Source organism: Fistularia commersonii, chromosome 25 (genome assembly GCF_037954325.1).
Source record: "Fistularia commersonii isolate RoL2024-O1a breed Wild chromosome 25, RoL_Fcom_v1.0, whole genome shotgun sequence".
Classification (NCBI taxonomy): domain Eukaryota; kingdom Metazoa; phylum Chordata; class Actinopteri; order Syngnathiformes; family Fistulariidae; genus Fistularia; species Fistularia commersonii.
Window position 1 is genome coordinate 13,497,501 of NC_141308.1, and position 22,692 is coordinate 13,520,192.

General features: G+C 48.1%; 1 protein-coding gene across 5 annotated transcripts in view; it reads right to left on the minus strand.

Annotated features, from left to right (window-relative positions):
* The window catches only part of astn1 (astrotactin 1), a 216,182-nt gene that overhangs the window by 152,330 nt on the left and 41,160 nt on the right, over positions 1-22,692 (minus strand). For 2 of the 5 annotated variants that reach the window (XM_086172000.1, XM_086171999.1), the window contains exons 3-6: positions 19,422-19,672; positions 17,292-17,434; positions 6,769-6,918; positions 1-120 (exon numbers count right to left, since the gene is read on the minus strand). The exon at positions 1-120 is cut by the window's left edge and continues 30 nt beyond it. In XM_086172000.1, the coding sequence (XP_086028126.1) occupies positions 1-120; positions 6,769-6,918; positions 17,292-17,434; positions 19,422-19,672 (664 nt within the window). The remainder of the gene's footprint in view (positions 121-6,768; positions 6,919-17,291; positions 17,435-19,421; positions 19,673-22,692) is intronic. The other 3 variants (XM_086172002.1, XM_086172001.1, XM_086172003.1) reach the window with 2 other exon arrangements.

Here is a 22,692-nt window from a genome sequence, read left to right on the forward strand (position 1 = left end):
CGTTTCTCATACCTCGACTGCGGCGGCGGCTGCGGTTGGGGTCGGTGTAAAAGGCCAGCTGAGGCTCGCTGTCGGCCTCCGTGCCCGAGTCCCCGTCGGGGTTCAAGAAGGTTGAACCCGCTGTGGGATTCACACACACACACACACACACATACGCTGCGATTGAAAAACAAAAAAATGTAAAAAAAGAAAAAAAAAATTTTGTAAAGATAAAAAAAATAAATAAACAGGGGATTGGTGCCGCCAGAGGGCGATTTAAAGCTAAAAGTGTAAAAAAAAAAAAAAAAAAAATCACTTATTATTATCTTATAATTAACTTAAGTCCACTTTTTTGATGTTAATGTCAACTAGTTTTATCTTTTTGTGTTATTATCTATTGATTATCTTATTATGACTTATTCCTACTATCCTGTTGTTGACTCTGTGTGCCGTTAGCTTGTCGCTATCGTGTCATTGCAGTCCTTATGTCCTCTATTGTCAGTCGCTTTGGATAAAAGCGTCTGCCAAATGTAATGTAATGTAATATTGCCATTATTTTGACATTTTGCTCAATTTGGAGAATCACCTTGTGCGAGCAAGTTATTTCATGCTGTTTTAAACGCAGCACTATTTAGTGGAAACGCATACATAGATGTACATATGTGAGCTAATAAGTCATGGGAAAACGATAGCTCGAGCTAATTCTGTTAGCATGGTAATTAGCGGACGATCAGATGGGATTTTTGGGGCTCGAGGTTTTTTGGCGTCGCCGAAAAATTAACCGACGGGGGTTTCTAGAACTAAAATCCCTGAGGGTCGATTAATCGTGTCGATCGGAGCGATTAATCGGGTGGCTGAGGATGAGTGGGGTGATGATGGTGGATGGGTTGACGGATGTGGGCGGAGCTAAATTCCACAGCCGCCACGCCAGCGTCGGCCATTTTTTTTTTGTCCATTTATGTGGCTCCTCTGTGATTGGCTGACGGCCTTAAAGGGCCGGCGTCCCCCTTTAACGAAAACAAGGGAGATAATCCAACGCCGCGCTACGAAGGGGAGGTTAACCCAGGTTTCTGTGAGGGTTGTATCTCCGTTCCTTACAAGTGTGTGTGTGTGTGTGTGTGTGTGTGTGTGTGTGTGTCCTTCAAAGCGGCAGAGATCTGCCGCCTCAGCAGGATCAATGTGAAGGCAAATAATATTCATGCTTGTGTTGCTCAGTAACATGAGCTTCACCCCCCCCCACTAGGGGCTCAGGAGGCGGAGCCTGAAGGTCACATGGCCGCCTGACACCGGAGGTTGAGACTTTCTGAGGACCCGTCTCGGATTCCAGGAGAAGAAACGTCAAGAAAGCAATAATGATCAGCGAGGGAGAAGAGAAAGAGGCGGGGCTTGATCTCGACAGGGTGGCTGTCAATCACAAGGTCACCTGTCAATCACTGGCTCAGGTATCGTCTTCAATGAACCTGCTGGAGGACAAAGAACATGGAGGAGAACCCAGGCAGACACAATTAATCACCTGAGATTCTCCCCTGGAGTGACAGCCTGGAGGAAATAGTTTTCTGAAGGAGCTCTTGGTGGAGAACCTCTGTCCAGGAATCTGACAAGAAGGCAGTACTGACCAGTACTGCAGTACTGCTGATATCAGTACTTCATCCTGTCATTGGAAGTGTGAGCCAAACACCTCCTCTAACGTTCTCCCCAAGTTCCATCCTGCTCCGCCCCAGCTTGTAGCTCCCGGTTGCTACCACTTATTAGCTTGAACAATACCACTCCTCTTCAGCAAAGGAAGAGCATGGAGAAGCTCATCATGGTGGACTCAAGCCAGCAGTTGCAACTGCATCTGCGAACACTCTCCAAAAAGCACCTCCACTCCAAGGTTTGTGGCTACCCTCCAAGGTATGGACCTCCCCTCCAAGGTATGGACCTCCCCTCCAAGTTATGGACCTACCCTCCAGGCTATGGAATTGCTTCCCTGGGTATGGACCTTCTTTCCAGGGAGCAGCTCCCCAGGGTATGGACCTACCCTCCAGGTCATGGAGCTTCTTTCCAGGGTATAGAGCAGCTCCCTAGGGTATGGACCTCCCCTCAAGGGCATGGACCTGCCCTCCAAGGTATGGACCTACCCTCCAGGGCATGGACCTACCTTGCAAGGTATGGAACTACCCTCCTTGCCGCCACGTTGTTCCCTTCCCCTGACCTACACCCCTTTGACGTGGAGTGGTTTCAAAGAACCTCAACCCCTTGGATCGTCGTCATGACGATGCAGGTCAGGCCCTCAGCCTTGTTAGCTGCCCGTCCCGGTCAGGGTTCACTGTGACTCCTCGCCATAAAAATTAAAAAAAAACAAAAAAAAAAACGTTCAGGCACCGCTTGGAGATTCAGACCGATTGTTTCCGTGGTGACGGCTCCGGCTGTGAGTCCTCTATGCCAACGGCTGTAATAACATTTCTATGATTTTTTTTCCGTCAAACCATAATGGAGGAAAGAGTTCAGGGCGACTTGTTCTCTTCAACTTGTCCGGCGGGAGCTGAGTGACAGGTCAGCACTGTGCGCAGGAAGGTCTCAATTATGGGATGGATTGCAGGGAGGCTTCTTGCGGACAGAAGTTAAAAGCAAAGTGTTTACACCTCTGCACCGCAAGTCAGCGGCGGTGTCAGTCGCTAAGCTGGCACGAGCGAAAACAACTCCGCTAACCGACTCTCCAGCCACAGCCTATCAGAGCGCTCCCCCAAAGCTGCCTTGTCATCAAACTACCAATGAGAAACGAGGCCGGTTCAGGAGGTGATACGTAGCAGGGGGAGCTATCCCCCCGAGGTTGTTAGCTGCCGCTAACACTAACTTAGCGCTAACCCGACACTGTCTGTGGAGGAACTGACGTCAAGCGGCGTCAGGTGAGCGTGGGGAAAACAACAGGGCAGATGGACAATTAGCAACGCGGCGAGCTAATTTTAGCCCGGGTGAAGTAAACAACGACTGAGTGTGTTTTAATTGCGAGGTGCAACTGTCGGGTTCGATGGAGGTGGTGAGGTAGCTTGCGGGAGGAGGCACGTAGGCCGGAGGGCGCAGAAGATCCCTGATTGGAGATGGTGCGCCTTCCCGGCTTCCCTTCCTGGTACCTGTGAGGTGCAGCGGGTGTCGGCAGCTGGTTGGGGGTTCGGGGCGCAGGGTGGTTCAAGGCTAACACCCCTTTCGCACTACAGCTTTGCAGAGGCGCCGCCTTTCTGCCAAAGCTTCAAAGCTTCTCGGTTGACCGCCACTTTTTGACCTTGCTGGCGGGGGAACTTTGGGAGTGTCCGGGAGGAGGTCCACCCCACAAGGTCAGCTGACTCAAAGGGGGAGTGGGAAAGGATGCGTCCTATTTCCTTGGACATCTGTGACGGGTCCGGTCCGACCCGCCCGCCTCGGAGAGGCACAGAAAACCGTCTCCTGAGGAATTAAGACCAAATCGAACACGGCAAGCGGTCGTTGTCCGAAACGTGCTGCATCGCACGTCGGCGTGAAAATCAGGGCAGTTCGGCGTTAATATGCACCGCAGGATGTTGACCCCCCCTTTGCCAACGCCCCGATTCCGAATGCACAGCAGGCACAAGTACCTCTTATAAACCCGAAAAAAAAAAAAAAAAGAGAAGTTATTATGCCCGGCGAGATGAGCGGGGGGTTGAGAGGGGCGAACGGCAGCGGAATGGCAATCGGCTCCCGGGCGGGAAGTGGACACAAAGTCAAGAGGATAAAGACGAAGACGCAAATGGGGACGGCGGCGGGATCAGACGCCGGCGCTAGCAGCCGCGGGACTCCAACCAGGTCAGAAACAAACCCCCTTCGGCGGCGCCACGTCCCGTTGGGTCGTCCCGGGAACCGGAGATACATCGAGGCCGGACGGGAAAAACACGGACACGCCGGCTACGACCGGCCACCGCATACCGCCTCTTACATTTTTAATATTCTGAGAATCCAAAGCGAAGTTTAGATCTACTTTCGTCGCCCCGGGCAACCTTCCTTTTCTTTTTATTTTTCTCTTTATTTTGTGCTAACTGCCAAACATTGCCTCCATTCATTGGGAGCCCGGACGTTTTAATTAGCGATGATACATTATTTAACAGTAACTGGAGACTTAGAGGAAGGAAGGCTAGTGGGTTATTCGCCCCTCGTACCCGCCGACCCCCCATCCCGGATGATGCTGGATCATCATGGCGGTCTCGGAGGACCGCGGACTCCTTCTGCATGGAGGTCAGGATTCAGCGCCGCGCCTGCCTTGGCTGTATCGTCCAATCCGGGAGAGGTTCCACGAGAGAAGGTCCGCTCAGGGTGTCGGGCTCGGGAGGATTCACCGAGTTTCCACTCCATCGTGGATCTTCCCAGGTGGTCCACGTTGATGGACTGTAGCCGGAGTCTTTGCGGTGAAGCCGCCGTTGGTCGATGATGCCCGTTCCTAAAAAAAGGATGTCCTTCGGAAATCTCCCGGCATCCATCTAGCGGACGTGACCGAGCCGGACGGACCGCGGAAGGTCTTTCTAGAAGAGCCGCATGAGGTGTTCTTAGTGTACATATGGGGTCCAGATTCATGCAGGAGTGAGCTTGTCCTTCTCTGCTGTTGGACCTCACCCTGGTGAACCTTCAGAAGGTGGACGTCACCTTCTAATTTGGTCAGTTTGGAGTCGACGGACAGACATCTGGTGACTCCGAGGCATTTAGCTAAGCTAAACCAAGTTAGCGGGCAGATGTTTGCCACGCCCAGGACCCTGTTGTCCCTTTCCACCCTGAGTGTCCAGGATGTGACTCAACAAAACATGTTCTTTTGAACCCACCAATTTGATTAGCACAAGCGAAAAATCAACACAAGCTAACAATCATCACAGCACGTGAAGTCGCCGCGTTCCATTTCCCGGAATCCGTCCGGCGCCGCAATCATCTCCTGCGACGAAGAGGCTGTTTTCCGTCCCTTTTTTGTGTTTGTTGTTAGCCTGTAACACAGCTGATTAGCCCCACGATTACACCCGGCGCTTAAGTCCTTAAGCTTTATATGATAACGTGTAATGACGCGCCATTATCTGTCTTTTTCCGTCCGCCGCCTCACACTTTAATCCTGGCGCTTCCCGGCGCGGCGTCCTCGCTGGGAAAACACTCGACGCGCGCCGAACATTGTCTAAAAGGGTGGGGGGAAAAAAAAAGAAAACCTCCTTTCAGTCCCTCGCAGCGGTCTGATCTACCGCTAAATTACTCTGCACTTATCTTTCATCCCCCAACCCTCCCTGCACCCCCCACCCGGTTCACTTCTCGAGTATCTCCGCGGGAACGACACAAATTATTTCCGACTCCTCGAGAATAAAGAGGCGGCGCGGGCGAAACGCGGAGGAGGAAGATGGATTGTAGTCCGAGGGCTCGGCTGGAATCACGTAAAATGGCCGTTCTGTGGCCCCGCTTCATTTTTTAAGTTCCCCTTCTGCCTCGGAAGCCCGGCCTGTCGGTGGGCATACAGGTAACCGGACGGGTGAGATGATGGTGGTGGTGGCGTTGGATGAAAGAAGGGATTCTAAGCACTTCCTGGTTCGACGGTGTGCCGGAGTTGTAAGCGGCTAAAGGCGCCGCGAGATTTGAAGCCCAAAACCGTTCAATTTTGCGGCGCGGCGGCCATTAATCTCTTCAGTTTCACCTTCGCCCCGATTGGAATCCGAGGACTCGGCTGTTTCCGTCGCGCCGGGAGCTTCTAGCGGTTTTGTTTCCGCGAGAAGGAACATCGGGAGATAAAGGAGCGGCGATATCGCAAGGTTTGCTATTATTCAAGATTACGACCGGGGTTCTTTGGTCGGTTTTGGCGGCAAAAAAACAACAAAACACGATGTCGGAGACACCGGCGATTCATCACACGGCAGTTTTGAACGTTAGCGCGATTAAGCTAGGACTTAGGCCACTGGACGACAGCAAAGCGTCAGAAAGACCTCAGAATCAACCTCAGGAGACGCCAACGTGAACTTTACAAAGGCACCAATTTACAGAGATGTCAACGTAAACCGAACAGAGACGACAGTGTAAACTTTACAAAGACATCAACGTAAACTTTACAGACTCACTGATGCGAACTTTACAAATATGTCGTCTTGCCAATTAAGCATTTCAAGATGTCAATTAAGAGCTCCATTGGATTTTGACGGCAACTTGAATGTTGTAAAGCTGCCGATTTAGCTTGGCAAATTAGTCAATCAAAAAGATGTAAACTTTACAAGTAAGGGGCTTTGAACTTTGCATTTTACGGCAATGTCAACCATGTCAATTCAAACTTTACGGACTCTAATGAAGCGTCAAAGACTCGCCAAACTTTCGAGGGCATAACTTTACAAGGTGACGGTTAAAGTTGATTAAAATAACAGAGGTGCTGATTTTAAACTTTACGAATAAATCAGTTCGATTTTTACAAAAACGTCAATTCCATTTTACCAAACCAAAACAAGTCTGATAGGCGTCAGAAAGTGTCAAACGCGTGAATTGAACAAAAATGCCAATGAAACTTTACATACCTGTCAATTAAAGAGCGCAAAGAAATCAATTGAAACTTGACACATTTCTTCACAAATAAGTCAAGCTTTACAAAAACATCCATCAAGCTTTCAAAGGTCGTCAACCAAAAGTTTACACAAACATCGTAAGAGTGACGATGTAAAGTTTACGCGACGTCTTATTTCACAACCAAAACACAGCGTATCGACTCGAGAGACGGCGTGTACGAGCGGGGGGCGGGGCCAACGAGGGGGCGGGGCCAAAGAGGAGGCGGGGCCAAGGGCAGGGGGCGGAGCTCACCTCGGGTGTTGCTGGACAGGCGTTTGCGCTGGCTGGTGGAGGTGTTGTGGGGCAGCAGCGTGTTCTGCTGGTGGTTGCTGTCGATGGGACTGGTGGCGATGATGTTGTCCTTGTACTTGTTCATCAACGCCAGCTTGGTGTTATCACTCACTGTGGGGAGGAAGGAGGGAAGGAAGGAAGGAAGGAGGGAAGGAAGGAGGGAAGGAAGGGAAGGGAGGAAGGGAGGAGGGAAGGAAGGAAGGAAGAAGGGAAGGGAGGAAGGAGAGAGAGAGGAAGGAAGGAAGGAAGGAAGGAAGGAAGGAAGGAAGGGAGGAAGGAAGGAAGGAAGGGAGGAAGGAATGAGGGAAGGAGGAAGGAAGAAAGGAGGGAAGGGAGGGAGGAAGGAAGGAGGGAAGGAGGAAGGAAGGAAGGAGGGAAGGGAGGGAGGAAGGGAGGGAGGAAGGAAGGAGGGAAGGAAGGAGGGAAGGGAGGGAGGAAGGAAGGAAGGGAGGAAGGAAGGAAGGAGGAAGGAAGGAAGGAGGGAAGGAAGGAGGGAAGGGAGGGAGGAAGGGAGGGAGGAAGGAAGGAAGGAGGAAGGAAGGAAGGAGGGAAGGAAGGAGGGGAGGGAGGAAGGGAGGGAGGAAGGAAGGAAGGGAGGAACGAAGGGAGGAACGAAGGAAGGAAGGAAGGAGGAAGGAAGGAAGGAGGGAAGGAAGGAGGGAAGGAAGGAGGGAAGGAAGGAAGGAGAGAGAGAGGAAGGAAGGAAGGGAGGAAGGAAGGAAGGAAGGTAGGAAGGAATGAGGGAAGGAGGAAGGAAGGAAGGAGGGAAGGGAGGGAGGAAGGAAGGAGGGAAGGAGGAAGGAAGGAAGGAGGGAAGGGAGGGAGGAAGGGAGGGAGGGAGGAAGGAAGGAGGGAAGGAGGAAGGAAGGAAGGAGGGAAGGGAGGGAGGAAGGAAGGAAGGGAGGAACGAAGGGAGGAAGGAGGGAAGGAAGGAAGGAAGGAAGGAAGGAAGGAAGGAAGGAGGGAAGGAAGGAGGGAAGGGAGGGAGGAAGGGAGGGAGGAAGGAAGGAAGGGAGGAACGAAGGGAGGAAGGAGGGAAGGAAGGAAGGAAGGAAGGAGGAGGGAGGGAAGGAAGGAAGGAAGGAAGGAGGGAAGGAAGGAGGGAAGGGAGGGAGGAAGGGAGGGAGGAAGGAAGGAAGGGAGGAAGGAAGGAGGAAGGAGGAAGGAAGGAAGGAAGGAAGGAAGGAAGGAAGGGAGGAAGGAAGGGAGGAAGGAGGGAAGGAAGGAAAGAAGGAAGGAAGGAAGGAACGAACGAAGGGAGGAAGGAAGGAAGGAAGGAGGGAAGGAAGGAAGGAAGGAAGGAAGGAAGGAAGGAAGGAAGGAGGAAGGAAGGAAGGAGGGAAGGAAGGAAGGAAGGAAGGAGGGAAGGAAGGAGGGAAGGGAGGGAGGAAGGGAGGGAGGAAGGAAGGAAGGGAGGAACGAAGGGAGGAAGGAGGGAAGGAAGGAAGGAAGGAAGGAAGGAAGGAGGAGGGAGGGAAGGAAGGAAGGAAGGAAGGAGGGAAGGAAGGAGGGAAGGGAGGGAGGAAGGAAGGAAGGGAGGAAGGAAGGAGGAAGGAGGAAGGAGGGAAGGAAGGAAGGAAGGAAGGAAGGAAGGAAGGAAGGAAGGAAGGAAGGGAGGAAGGAAGGGAGGAAGGAGGGAAGGAAGGAAGGAAGGAAGGAGGAAGGAAGGAAGGAGGGAAGGAAGGAAGGAAGGAAGGAAGGAAGGGAGGAAGGAGGGAAGGAAGGAAAGAAGGAAAGAAGGAAGGAAGGAACGAACGAACGAAGGGAGGAAGGAAGGAAGGAAGGAAGGAGGAAGGAAGGAAGGAAGGAGGGAAGGAAGAAAGGAAGGAAGGGAGGAAGGAGGGAAGGAAGGAAGGAAGGAAAGAAGGAAGGAAGGAACGAACGAAGGGAGGAAGGAAGGAAGGAGGAAGGAAGGAAGGAGGGAGGGAAGGAAGGAAGGAGGGAAGGAAGGAAGGAGAGAAGGAAGGAAGGAAAGAAGGAGGGAAGGAAAGAAGGAAGGAAGGAAGGAGGACAGAAGGAGGAGGTCATTGTTTACGCTGAGAGATTCGACCGGCTGGAAATAAAAAGCTAGCATGAAATTAAAAGTTATTACGGTGTAATTACAGGACGGCCATCGGCGTGAGGTCATTTCACGGGTGGGGGGGTGTTTACGCGCACACACACACACACACACACACACACACACGTATCGTGCGTTTACGTGGGTGTGTTTCTTTATCCGGCTGGATGTATACGTTTGTTCTTATGTGTGTGTGTGTGTGTGTGTGTGTGTGTCTGTTTACCTATCTGTTTCCACTGTTTGTATTTGTGTGTGTGTGCGTGCTTTGTTTGGGTTGAGTGTGTTTGTGTGGGCATGACGTGTGTGTGTGTGTGTGTGTCTGTTTACCTATCTGTTTCCACTGTTTGTATTTGTGTGTGTGTGTGTGCTTTGTTTGGGTTGAGTGTGTTTGTGTGGGCATGACGTGTGTGTGTGTGTGTGTGTGTGTGTGTGTGCGTGCCCATCCTTGTTCTTATGTGTTTGCCTCTGTGCATTTGATCATTTATGCACCTTTTGTGTAGCCTGTGTGTGTGTGTGTGTGTGTGTGTGTGTGTGTGTGTGTCTAGTTGTGCACGTTTGTTTTTAAGCATATATCTACATATGTGTGTGTGTGTGTCTAGTTGTGCACGTGTGTGATTATATGAATCCGTGTGTTAATTTGTTCACACAAGTGTTTTTATGCATCTATCTACGTGTGTGTGTGTCTTGTTGTGCACGTGTGCTATATGTGCATGTGTGTTTTTATTCAGATATCAAGGTGTGTGTGTGTCTATTTGTGCCTGTGTGTGTATTTGTGCACGTGGGTGTTTATACACATCTATCTAGATGTGTGTGTGTCTATTAGTGTATGTGTGTCTAGTTGTGCACGTGTGTGTTTATATGCATCTATCTGAATGTGTGTGTCTCTATGTACATGTGTGTTTTCAACGCATACACCTAGCTGTGTGCTTGTGTGTTTTATTCAGATATCAAGGAGTGTGTGTGTGTGTGTGTGTCTATTTGTGCACATGTATATTTATATGCATCTATCTAGATGTGTGTGTGTCTATAAGTGTGTGTGTGTCAATTTGTGCCAAGTCTTTTGATGCATCGATCTAGAAGCACGTGTGTCTATTTGTGCACGTGTGTGTTTTTAAGCATATATCTATGTGTGTGTGTGTATTGGTGAATGTGTGTTTATATGCATCTATCAAAATCTGCTTGTGTGTATTTGTGCGTGCAAATGTTTTTATGTATATATCTAGGTGTGTGTGTGTGTGTGTGTGTGTGTGTGTGTCGTGTTTGAACCTGATCCAGAAGGCGTTGTGTTCAGGGACGGTGGGAAAACCGAAAATCAGCCTTAAAATGAGGGGAAAAGAATAAAATGAGAGGAAATAAAAAAAAGAGGTCCATAAATAAGACGCGGCAGATGAAGAAGCAGCACCTTCAGAGAAGATGTTCATCAACAACGTGCACGGAGATGAAGAAACTCTCCCAGGACGTCTTTTAATTTGACCGTCCTCGGATGTTCATCAGCGACACGCAAAGCATCTCCTCCTCCATGAATGTGACCTCCAAGCAGATGGTACATCAGCACTTTCATACCTCCTTCTTCTTCTGGTCTTCTCCCTTCAGGTCCACCTTCTCCATCTAACCCTGCCCTCTGGATCCTCCTCGCTCACTACATCCATCAATCTTCTCTTTGGTCTTCATCTAGACCTTCAATTCCAGTATTAGTCTACCAGTATATTTGTCTGTCCACCACCCAACCATCTCTGACCTTCTCCAAACATCTACCATCCCTCTGATGGACTCCTTCCTGGTCGCTCCCAAAGAGAACCTCAACATCAGGGGTGTCGAACCTTCACATCAGCATCATGGTTGCCCTCAAAGGCCCACGTGTGACGGTAACAGATTAAACGTAAAGTAAAATAATTTGCTTTTAATTCTTGGACGGTTTGTTGTTTTTCTGGATGCTAACGTTAGCATACTTAGCGCCGCAGATCCTACTCTTTGACGACCGACACAAAAGACATACCGCTTTTTCTCCTTGAAGCGCAAACATGTATCTGCCTTTCCATCTTTCTGGAAACAACCTTCCATCTGCAGAAACCTTTCCCTTCACAACATGATCGGCATGAATGCCGGGAAATGTAGTTTATGGTCAATGCACGCGTTTGACTTATTTACCGTAATTTCCGGACTATTGAGCGCACCGCAATATTAGCCGCACCGGCTAGCTAGCGCAGGGGTCGGCAACCCGTAACACCCAAAGAGCCATTTGGACCCGGTTTCCTCGGAAAAGAAAACACTGGGAGCCGCGATTACTTTTTGACGTCTAAAATAAAGGTTCCACTGTATATATTGCTTTTTATTACCTTTACACTTTGTATAAACAAGTGTGTCGTGTGTTGCTTCTGAAATTCTGAAGTATTACAGAGAAAATTAAATTTTATTTATGTAATGAACTCATTTTGAGCTTTGGGTTTTCAGAGCGTGTAGCGAAGCCTTGACCTGAATTTTAAAAATAAATCGGGAAAAAAAAAATCACTGTGTCAGTAAACAATAAAAAATAAATATTTGCAAAATATCTTCATAAATATTTATTTTACCTAGTTTATGGGACTTCTGCTGCTGAACTTCTGCGCACAGCATCTGCACATCGGGACTTTACCGGCTTCCGCCAGTGTGACGTTATTTTGAGCGACGAAATATAATAATTATTTAATATTTCAAGATCACAATAATCTTCCAACTTAGAACTAAAAGTTAAAAAAAGGAATCAAAACAAATGAAATATACTTAAATTAAATATTTATAATTTATTTTCCTAAGCTACTCGGAGCCGCAGTGTAAGGATGAAAGAGCCACGGGTTGCCGCACCGGCTAGCCGATCGCTAACTTTAGCTTCCTCCTGCGCACTAAAACCGTCAAAGTCGTCTTCTTCGGTGTCGGAGTTGAACGCACTCAGAATTTCCCGGTCATTTCATCGGTCCGATGTGACGAGGATAAACGTTTTAGCGGCGTGAAGCTCGTTAGCGCCCCCCCCAAAAAAAACGTCCATATATTAGCCGCATCATTGTTTACGTGAAAAAAAGTCGCGGCTTATCGTCCGGAAATGACGGTAATTTAAGACAATCAGATCTTTTAAGACGTTCTTACGGGCCGCGTAAAATGACATGGCGGGCCACGTTTGGTTTCACCGCCTTTCCTTTCCTTCTGGCTGATAATCTTCTATCTCTTCGTACCCCTGAGACTTTTCTCCAACCCTTCCAACCTGCTCGAACCTCTTTTCCAAACTCTCCTACGCTCTGGACTGTTGACCCAAAGTACTTGAAATCCTCCAACTTCTTGACCTCCACTCCCTGCGGCCTCACCGTTCCACCCGGGTTCCTCCTATTCACACACCTACATACCTTTATAAACCAATTTTGTTCAGATACGAAACGCGATTCCAGCAAATTTTATCCTTGAAATATGAAAAAAAAAACCTGATATGAATGCGACTCAACGGCATTCATGACGCACCTTCCAGAATTCTTCGGCCGGTTTGGTCCAGCACACATGTAGCGTTCCTATCGATTTTATATCTTTGTGCTTATTTTGTGTATTTTTTGAATAATCACCACGGGGCCTAAGAAAGCAAGGGATGAACCCAGAAAGAAGATGCTTTCTATGGAAATGAAGCACCAAATAATAGCAAAGCACGAAGGCAGTGTAGGTGTGACCGATATCGTGAGTCTAACGGCAATGCATCCACGCTATGTTCCGTCCTAAAGCAAAAGGAACAAATTAATTTGTTTTCTGGTATTTTAAATGAGAACATTAATTTAAGATACAAAAAACATAAAAATTAGAAAAAATCAACACACAAACCCACTTCTGGAACCAATTGTGTCTTAAGGGACCACTGGACTACCGTATTTTTTGGATTATAAGTTGCAGTTTTTTTGGGGGCGGGTCCTGGCAGAGGTGCGTTGTGAAAAAAAAGATGCTACATGCTACTTCTGTACTTATGAAAATTGATCATTTCAACATTCGCGCTAACTTATAAAAACAACTGAGAAGGGCTGAACAAAAATGGCACCGGAAAGGCAATCATATTCTGCAGGTTACAAGCCGGAAGGGGTGAAATATGCAGCCGAAGATGGCGATCCAGCAGCAGAAAGAAAGTTTGAAGTTAGTGAGAAACTTGTAAGGGACTGGCGAAAAGCGGAGGTTACTCTTACTGAAATGAAGAAAACTAAAAAAGCTAAAAGGCTAAAAGCTAGCTGGCCTCGGCTAGAGGAACGAGTTCACACTTGGTGCTTGAACAAGGTGCTGCCGGGAGAGGCTCGTCAACAAGACAGTTGCATCTTCACACCAGGAAGTTGCCAAGGAGATGAATATAAGTGACTTTGCAGGAGGACCTTCCTGGTGTTCCCGCTTCATGCAACGCCATCGCCTCTCTATCGGAACAAGGACGCCGTCCTGTCGCGATCCAGAAAGGCTGGAATAATTGGAACTGCAAGTGCGACTCTGACGTAGCGACGTACCGCTAGAAGAGGAAGCGGCGCAGTGTTTACCTTCGGAGTTGTTCAGAAGTGACACCGAAGAAGAAGATTTCGTTGGATTTAGTGATTAAGAGTGACACAGATTGTTTGGTTGTAGCATGTGCTATATGCTATCATTATTTGAATGACTCTTACCGTAATATGTTACATTAGCATAGCCTTCCTTGTTTATGCGTCATTTAGGCTATACTTGTTCAGCCTGTTGGTCTCTATTCTATTTTTATTTTAAATTGCCTTTCTAGATGAAATGCCTATTCTTGGTGTTGGATTTTACAAAATAAATTTCCCCCAAAAAATGCGACTTATACCCCAGTGCGACTTCTATATGATTTTTCGCTCTTTATTATGCATTTTTGTCTGGAGCAATGTATAATCTAAAAAATACGGTACATCATGGGATTTGTCAGGGTACTGTGCAGTACTACTGTACAGTACCCTGACAGTATCACAGTACAGTACTATGCAGTACTACAGTACTGTACAGTATGGTACGCAGAGTTGGAAAGTGGTGTAGTACTCATGGCGTACTTGTTGACAAGTACTTTAATCGTTCCGATTAATACTCTATCATACTTCAACTCCATAGGGCGGAAAGTACTTCAACAGCATCTCTGTCAGAAGAGGCAAAGTACTTTTATGTACCGCCATTTCCGGACTATAAACCGCTTAAAAAGCATTTTCAGTTCATATTTGTGGTTGCTGTAAAATGTAAATCTCATGTTAAAACGTAGACATCTGGAGCTTATAGACACGATATCTAGATACGCACATGCGGCTTATAGTCAGGTGCGCCCAGTAGTCCAGAAATAACAGTACGTACATGTGCTGTGTAGTAGTACTTGGACACTACTTCAAGAAACCTGATAAAACTGTGTTTAAAATACTTTAACTGTACACATGAACATTGAGTACTTGTACTTTGGAGACCTTGGTTGGTAGTATCTCTGTGTACTTCCGACAAAAAAAAGGTTTTAAATCTGACTTCGAACCAGGTACTTTTAGACGATAGTATTCCTGTACTTATGTGAGTGACGCATCAGAGTACTACAAGTACTGCGGATATTCGGTTATTGTACGCCAAAGTTCCCCTCAGCTCCAGAGTGAATCCTTCCCTACGGTTCTGAAACGAATCTTAGATCTTCCCTGCGGGTGCCGAGCGAATCTTCAACGTTCCCTGCAGGTCCAGGGGAATCAGTGATGCTCCAAGACCTCCAGGTTGAAGGTCTGATGTTCCCTGGGGCTCCTGAGGGGGATCTACCACATTCCCCACAGCTTGAGGGGAAGCACCAACATTCCGGAAGCCTCCAGAGTGAATCGGTATCGTTCCTCATGGCTCCTGAGTGAATGAATCGGTGATGTTCCTTTAGCCTCCAGAGTGAAGAAGTGAGGTTCCCGGCAGCTCCAAGGGGAATCTCTGATGTTCCCTGTGCTTCCAGAGTGACTCTTCATTGTTCCCCTTGGTTCTAGAGTGAGTCTTCAACATTCTTGAAGCCTCTGGAGTGAATCAGTGAAGTACCTCATGGCTCCAGAGTGAGTCATCGGTTTTCCTTGAGTCTCCAGAGGGAATCAGTGATGGTCATGGCCTCTCCGGGGTGAGTCAGTGAGGTTCCTCAAAGCTCTAGACTGAAGCACTAACGTTCCCCCGGCTCCTGGGTGAATCTCCACAAGTGAATCGATGACGCTCCCTGTAGCTCCAGGGTGAATCTCTGACGTTCTCTGAGGCTCCTGAGTGAATCTTCCATGTTCCTTGCAGCTCCAAGGTGAATCAGTGATGTTCCCCAAAGCTCCAGAGTGAACTGCTAATGTTTACTGCACCTCCAGGTTAAACCTTCAATGTTCCTCCAGGGTGAATCACGGATGTTCTCTTTAGCTCCAGGTTGGATCTCCAACATTCTCTGTGGCTCCTGAGTGATACTTCAACGTGTCTCCAGAGTGATTCGGTCACATTCCCCGTGGTCCTAGGTTGAATGTCCGATGTTCTCCAATGATCTCCGATGTTGCCTACAGCTCCGGGTGGAATCTCCAATGTTTTCCAATGTTCTCCCATGTTCTCAGTGGTTCCAGGTTGGATCTGCAATGTTCTCTGATGTTCTCGATGGCTCCAGGTTGGATCTATAATGTTCTCCACAGCTCCAGGTTGGATCTTCAATGTTCTCTGATGTTCTCCATGGCTCCAGGTTGCATCTTCAATGTTCTCTGATGTTCTCCATGGCTCCATGTTGGATCTCCAATGTTCTCCATGGCTCCAAGTTGGATCTCCAATGTTCTCCATGGCTCCATGTTGGATCTCCAATGTTCTCCATGGCTCCAGGTTGGATCTCCAATGTTCTCCATGGCTCCAAGTTGGATCTCCAATGTTCTCCATGGCTCCATGTTGGATCTCCAATGTTCTCCATGGCTCCAGGTTGCATCTACAATGTTCTCTGATGTTCTCCATGGCTCCAGGTTGCATCTTCAATGTTCTCCATGGCTCCAGGTTGCATCTACAATGTTCTCTGATGTTCTCCATGGCTCCAGGTTGGATCTCCAATGTTCTCCATGGCTCCAGGTTGGATCTCCAATGTTCTCCATGGCCCCAGGTTGGATCTCCAATGTTCTCCGTGGCTCTAAGTTGGGTCTCCAATGTTCTCCAATGTTTTCCATGGCTCCAGGTTGCATCTTCAATGTGCTCTGATGTTCTCCACTGCTCCAGGTTGCATCTTCAATGTTCTCTGATGTTCTCCATGGCTCCAGGTTGCATCTACAATGTTCTCTGATGTTCTCGATGGCTCCAGGTTGGATCTATAATGTTCTTCACAGCTCCAGGTTGGATCTTCAATGTTCTCTGATGTTCTCCATGGCTCCAGGTTGGATCGCCAATGTTCTCCATGGCTCCAGGTTGCATCTCCAATGTTCTCCATGGCCCCAGGTTGGATCTCCAATGTTCTCCGTGGCTCTAAGTTGGGTCTCCAATGTTCTCCAATGTTCTCCACTGCTCCAGGTTGCATCTTCAATGTTCTCTGATGTTCTCCATGGCTCCAGGTTGCATCTACAATGTTCTCTGATGTTCTCGATGGCTCCAGGTTGGATCTATAATGTTCTCCACAGCTCCAGGTTGGATCTTCAATGTTCTCTGATGTTCTCCATGGCTCCAGGTTGGATCTCCAATGTTCTCCATGGCTCCAGGTTGCATCTCCAATGTTCTCCACAGCTCCAGGTTGGATCTTCAATGTTCTCTGATGTTCTCCATGGCTCCAGGTTGCATCTTCAATGTTCTCCACAGCTCCAGGTTGGATCTTCAATGTTCTCTGATGTTCTCCATGGCCCCAGGTTGGATCTCCAATGTTCTCCGTGGCTCTAAGTTGGATCTCCAAAGTTCTCCAATGTTTTCCATGGCTCCAGGTTGCATCTTCAATGTTCTCTGATGTTCTCCACTGCTCCAGGTTGCATCTTCAATGTTCTTTGATGTTCTCCATGGCTCCAGGTGAAATCTCCAATGTTCTCCAATATTCTCCAATGTTCCCCATGGCTTCTTCATGGCTCCAGGTTGGATCTTCAACGTTCCTGTAGCTCCAGGGTGATTAAGTCAGGTTCCCCGTGGTTCCAGGTGGAATCTCCCACCTTCTCCACAGCGAATCTCCCCAGAAGCTCCACTTGTTTGTCTTCTTCTGGCTCAGTGAACCCCAGAAGAGCGAGCGGTTCATCTCCCCTCCCCCACCCGTCTGAAGAATCACGTTATGCTAATACCAGTTTACCATTTAAAGGGAAATAAAAAAAAAAAAAATCCAATTCCAGTTCTTCGGTTTCCCCCCAGCCCAAGTTTCACGCTGATTATTCCAATTATCTCCACGGCGAGAAGGTAATTACACATTTCCCCGCCGAGGACATCGTGTGCTCGGTTCCTCGGCGGACGGAGCAGAGCTGGAGGATCTCACCGGGCGTCAGGTCCATGCTGTTCTTGTCGTTGCATCCCTGCAGGGAGTCCAGCGTCCGAGTCACCTGGCTGGAAAACTCCTCGCCGCCGTTCATGCACTCGCGCTGCAGGTGGTGCCGCAGGTCGGTGATGTCGTACTCGTACCTGGAGGGAGGGATTATAATCCGGATTAGGCGGCGGGGTTCGGATTATTTAAGGCGGAGAAGGTGGGGGGTCGTCTTAATCGCATGGTGTCGTCATGGAGGACCCCCTCCCAGATGATGATAATCCAGATTAAGGGTTTAATCCCTCATGAAGGGAAGGAGGAAAAAGTGAAGATCGGAGACTTCAGATAATCTCATGTAGACTCTTAATCCTACAGATGATGATGTCACCAACCCTCGCCGGATTAAATCTCAGATGAATCAAAACGCAGATATTTCCTCCTCGCCTTAAAGATCAATTCCCCTCCGGATTGATTGAACTCTTAATCTGGACTATCATCTGGACGGGGTTGGAATCCTCTAAATCCCACAAACTAAGGCGTCATTCTTCTGTGGGATTAAGAGGACACCTTCACCCCGTGGGATTAAATGACATAATCTGAAGTCTGAGTTATTGATTCATTCGTCCTCACTTTTATGATCAACTCCCTTCCAGAGGAATTGTGCTCTTAATCCGGATTATTATCTGCCGGGGGAGGGGGCCCCTCTTAATCCCACTAAGAGGTCACTTGTCAGTGGGATTAAGAGGACCTTCCACTCACACCGTGGAACTGAATGACATCTCGGATATTGATCACTTCCTCGCACCCTTAACCGTCCCTCTGGAGGGATTACGCTCTTAATCTGGACTATCATCTGGACAGGGTTGGAATCCTCTAAATTCCACAAACTAAAATATCATTGATCCATGGGATTAAGAGGACACCTTCAACCTCGGGGATTAAATGACATAATCTGAAATCTCAAATATTGATCACCTCCTCTGCCGTGAACCATCCTTCTGGAGGGATTATGCTCTTAATCTGGATTATTATCTGGGTGCGGTTGGAATCCTGTTAATCCTATGAATGAAGAGGTCCCTCCTCCGTGGGATTAAGAGGACCTCCCACTCACACCGTGGAACTGAATGACATCTCAGATATCCATCATGTCTTCGTCCCCTCAACCGTCCCTCCAGAGGGATTACGCTCTTAATCTGGACTATCATCTGGACCGGGTTGGAATCCTCTAAATTCCACAAACTAAAACCCAAACAGAAAATAAAACATTTGGGACAACCCTGCTGGATTAAATGACATAATCTGAAATCACAAATATTGATCACCTCCTTGTCCGCTTCACTGTCCCTCTGCAGGGATTACGCTCTTAATCTGGATTATCATCTGGGTGCAGTTGGTATCCTGTTAATCCTATGAACGAAGAGGTCACTCCTCTTCTCAGTTTGGGATTAAGAGGACCTCCCACTCACACCGTGGAATTGAACGACGTCTCAGATATCCATCACTTCCTCGTCCCCTTAACCGTCCCTCCAGAGGGATTACGCTCTTAATCTAGACTATTATCTGGACCGGGTCAGAATCCTCTAAATTTCACAAACTAAAATATCATTGATCCATGGGATTAAGAGGACACCTTCAACCTCTGGGATTAAATGACATAATCTGAAATATCAAATATCGATCACCTCCTCGTCCCGTTAACCATCCCTCCAGAGGGATTACGCTCTTAATCTGGACTATTATCTGGGTGCGGTTGGAATCCTCTAAATTCCACAAACTTAAACATCATTGGTCCGTGGGATTGAGAGGACCATGGGATTAAGATTATCTGGGTGCGGTTGGAATCCTGTTAATCCTATGAACGAAGAGGTCCCTCCTCCGTGGGATTAAGAGGACCTCCCACTCACACCGTGGTATTGAACGACATCTCAGATATCCATCACTTCCTCGTCCCCTTAACCGTCCCTCCAGAGGGATTACGCTCTTAATCCGGATTATAATCTGCAAATCCTCTTAATCCCAAACTCCGCACGCGTTCACCTCGCAAACCCGATCAAACCCGATCTCCCGCTTAAACCGCCGCCCCGTTAATCCGGCGGGCGTCTAATCCCGTCTAATCCCGTCTAATCCCGTGGGGCGCCGGCTCACCCGTCCAGGATGGGCGTCTCCCGGATGCTGAGGGTGCCGCTGGAGTTCGGCCCCTGGCCCCTGGAGTTGCGCAGGCTCTCGCGGGCCTGGCCGCCCATCAGCACCGACGGGATGTAGTGGATCTCGTTGGCGGCCTCGGCGCTGGCGCTCTTCTGCGGCTGCGGGATGCGGCGGCGTTTGCACCAGCGGCGCCGAGTGTAGAGGATCAGCACCAGGCAGAGGATGGACAGCAGGAGGGCGATCATCCCACCCTGCAGGGAGAAGAGAAGACCAGGTAAGAACTCACCGGAACAACGCAAGAACAAGCTGGGTCTCAATTTGGTTCGTTTCCGATTCCCTTCTGGAACCGAATCCGCCGATTCGTTCGTTCTCCGGCACCAAAAACATGCCGCGCTCTTTGAAAACCGCTGGTGGAGATCTTGGATTTTGATTTCTTCACTTGAAGATGTTTCAGCCCCTCGTCGCAGAGACTTCTACACTTCTGGCATCCAACCGCCGGGGTTTTGGCGGTGAAGAAATTCAAGTCCAGGTGCCGCGACAAGGAGATTTTAACGAGAATTAGTCACAAACTCTGTAAAAAATACAGAAAGAACTTGAAGATAACCTTTATTACTGTGTTTCTGCTGTTCTTTCTCTTCTTGCCACCACGCGAGTCCTTCGCTAAATTAGCAAAAGCAAAGCTCTCTGGGATACCAGGCCCTCGCTAATGCTAACGCTATCCTCAGCTAGCTGTCTTTCATTCATTCAAACTAGCAACTTTTAAACTTGTTCTAAGACTTGAGACCTTTGTTTCGCTAACACAGTCACCCCTTTAGCCACATCAGTCATTGTTAGCGCATCTTTGTCCTTTAGATGGTTAGCTTAGCAGTGCAAAAACACTCTCACCTTTAGCTATTATTTCCTTCTTCACAGCCACTGGAATTGCTAACTTCTTCTTAGCACCACTAGCACTCTTAACCTTTATGCGGGCGCTAGCTTACTGAAGTAAAGTATAGAACACAACAACGACCGATGTAAACAACTCGGAGTAGCACGCACGACTGCCGCTAGGCTACAACGCCACAACAGGGAAAGGTAGTGTTTGTACGTTGGCGCCCTGAGGCTCGTTCGCAGCTCAGAACTCTGTTTGAGGGACCATTTGTCCAGAATTCACCCGCCTTCTGCTGTAGTTTTAATGACACACTCTCTTTTTAAGCTAATCCTCATAAAAATAACAGTAAAAAAATGACATAAATGCCTAAACCATGACCCTGCTGTTGTAGTAAATCGCACCATCTCCGATCCACTGATTCGTTCGAACTTGTGACGATTCATTTCCCACTGTGATGATTCACCTCCGCCCCGCCGTGAGCCAGCGCTTCTGTTGCCGGGGCGACGGACGGGAAAGACAAAAAAAAGTAGGTGACAAGTAGAGGAGGTCTGGGGGAGGCGGGGCTTAGCTTTATGTGACAGCTGTCAATCATACAGCCTTCAATGAACTAGATGGAGAACCCAGAAGAACCCAGAAGAACACTGGTTAAGGAGGAACCTGGAGAGAACCAACAGGGAGAACCCAGGCTGGAGAACATGGAGACTCCAGGCAGAGAGAACCCTGCTGATGAGAACCAGGGAACCTTCTCACTTTGAGTCTTCAATAAACCTACCAACTGTTTGGTGGAGATGGAGAACATGGAGAGAACCTAGGCAGGAGAACATGAGAACCCAGAGGAACACTAGTTTAGGAACGAGAACCTCCTTGGTGTAAGGCTAGCTTTCTGAGAAAGAGACGGAGAACCTGGAGAGAACCAAGGTAGGAGAACATGGAGAGAACCAAGGCAGGAGAACATGGAGGGAACCAAGGCAGGAGAACATGGAGGAAAGCAAGGCAGGAGAACATGGAGGGAACCGAGGCAGGAGAACATGGAGGGAACCGAGGCAGGAGAACATGGAGGGAACCGAGGTAGGAGAACATGGAGGGAACCAAGGCAGGAGAACATGGATGGAACCGAGGCAGGAGAACATGGAGGGAACCGAGGCAGGAGAACATGGAGGGAACCGAGGCAGGAGAACATGGATGGAACCCCTAGAGGAGCACTGGTTTAGGACAGGGAACCTTCTTGGAGTAAAGCCAGCTTTCTAGCTCATGGTAAGGAGATGGAGAACATTGAGGAACCCAGAGGAACGTTCCTCCCGACAGCCAGCAGGACTGGGAGAGAAGCCGCTTCCTCTGATTGGACGGGACTCTCAAACATCCCATAATACTCTATAGATGAGGTGTTGCCACGGCGACGGCCCCGTCACTTCCCCTCCCGGGTGACGCGCCGCAGACGCCGACCGGGAACCTGGAGGACGTCGAAATCAATGGATCAATGAACGGATGATTGGCGGCGTTTCCATGGCAACCAACGGAGGCCAGAGATCCGGGAGAACGTTCCGCTCCGCCATCAATACGACTGCCGGCTATCGATCGATCGATTACATCTGATTCGGAAGTATCAGGAAGTATTGGTGAGTAACATTATGAATAAACTGCTATTGAAGTAAGTATTAGTATATGAAGTATTCCTGAGTATCTATATCTGTAAATGTCAGTACCAGTAAGTATCTGTGTACGCGGAAAGTATTGATGAGCAACAGTGAGTATTCGTAAATATATTAGCAAATGTCATTTGTCAGTATCAGTAAATGTATCAGGATATCAGTATCAGTACCTAACATGAAGTACTCAGAAGTATCAGAATCAAGTGTCAGTTACAGCAAGTATAAGTAACGCAAGTATCATCCAGTATTATTAAGAAGTATTAAGTATCGATGAGTATTTGTAAGGGTCGGTAAGTATTGTTAAGTATCAGTACGTATTAGCAAGTATTGGTAAGTATTAGTAAGTACTATTACATATGGGTAAGTATTGTTAAGTAAGGGGAGGAATTGTTAAGTATCAGTAAGTATTAGTAAGTATTAGTAAGTATTGGTAAGTATAAGTAAGTACTATTACGTATGGGTAAGTGTTGTTAAGTATCACTGAGTATTAGTAAGTATTGGTGAGTATAAGTAAGTACTACTACGTATGGGTAAGTATTGGTAAGTATTAGTAAGTACTATTACGTATGGGTAAGTATTGGTAAGTATTAGTAAGTACTATTACGTATGGGTAAGTATTGGTAAGTATCAGTGAGTATGAGTAAGTCTGAGTTATGAGTACTGCAGTACTTGGAGGTCAGAGTTACTGTGTTTGAACTTTTTATTTTGGTGAATAAAGTGGATTCAAACGACCCCTGGATTCACACACACA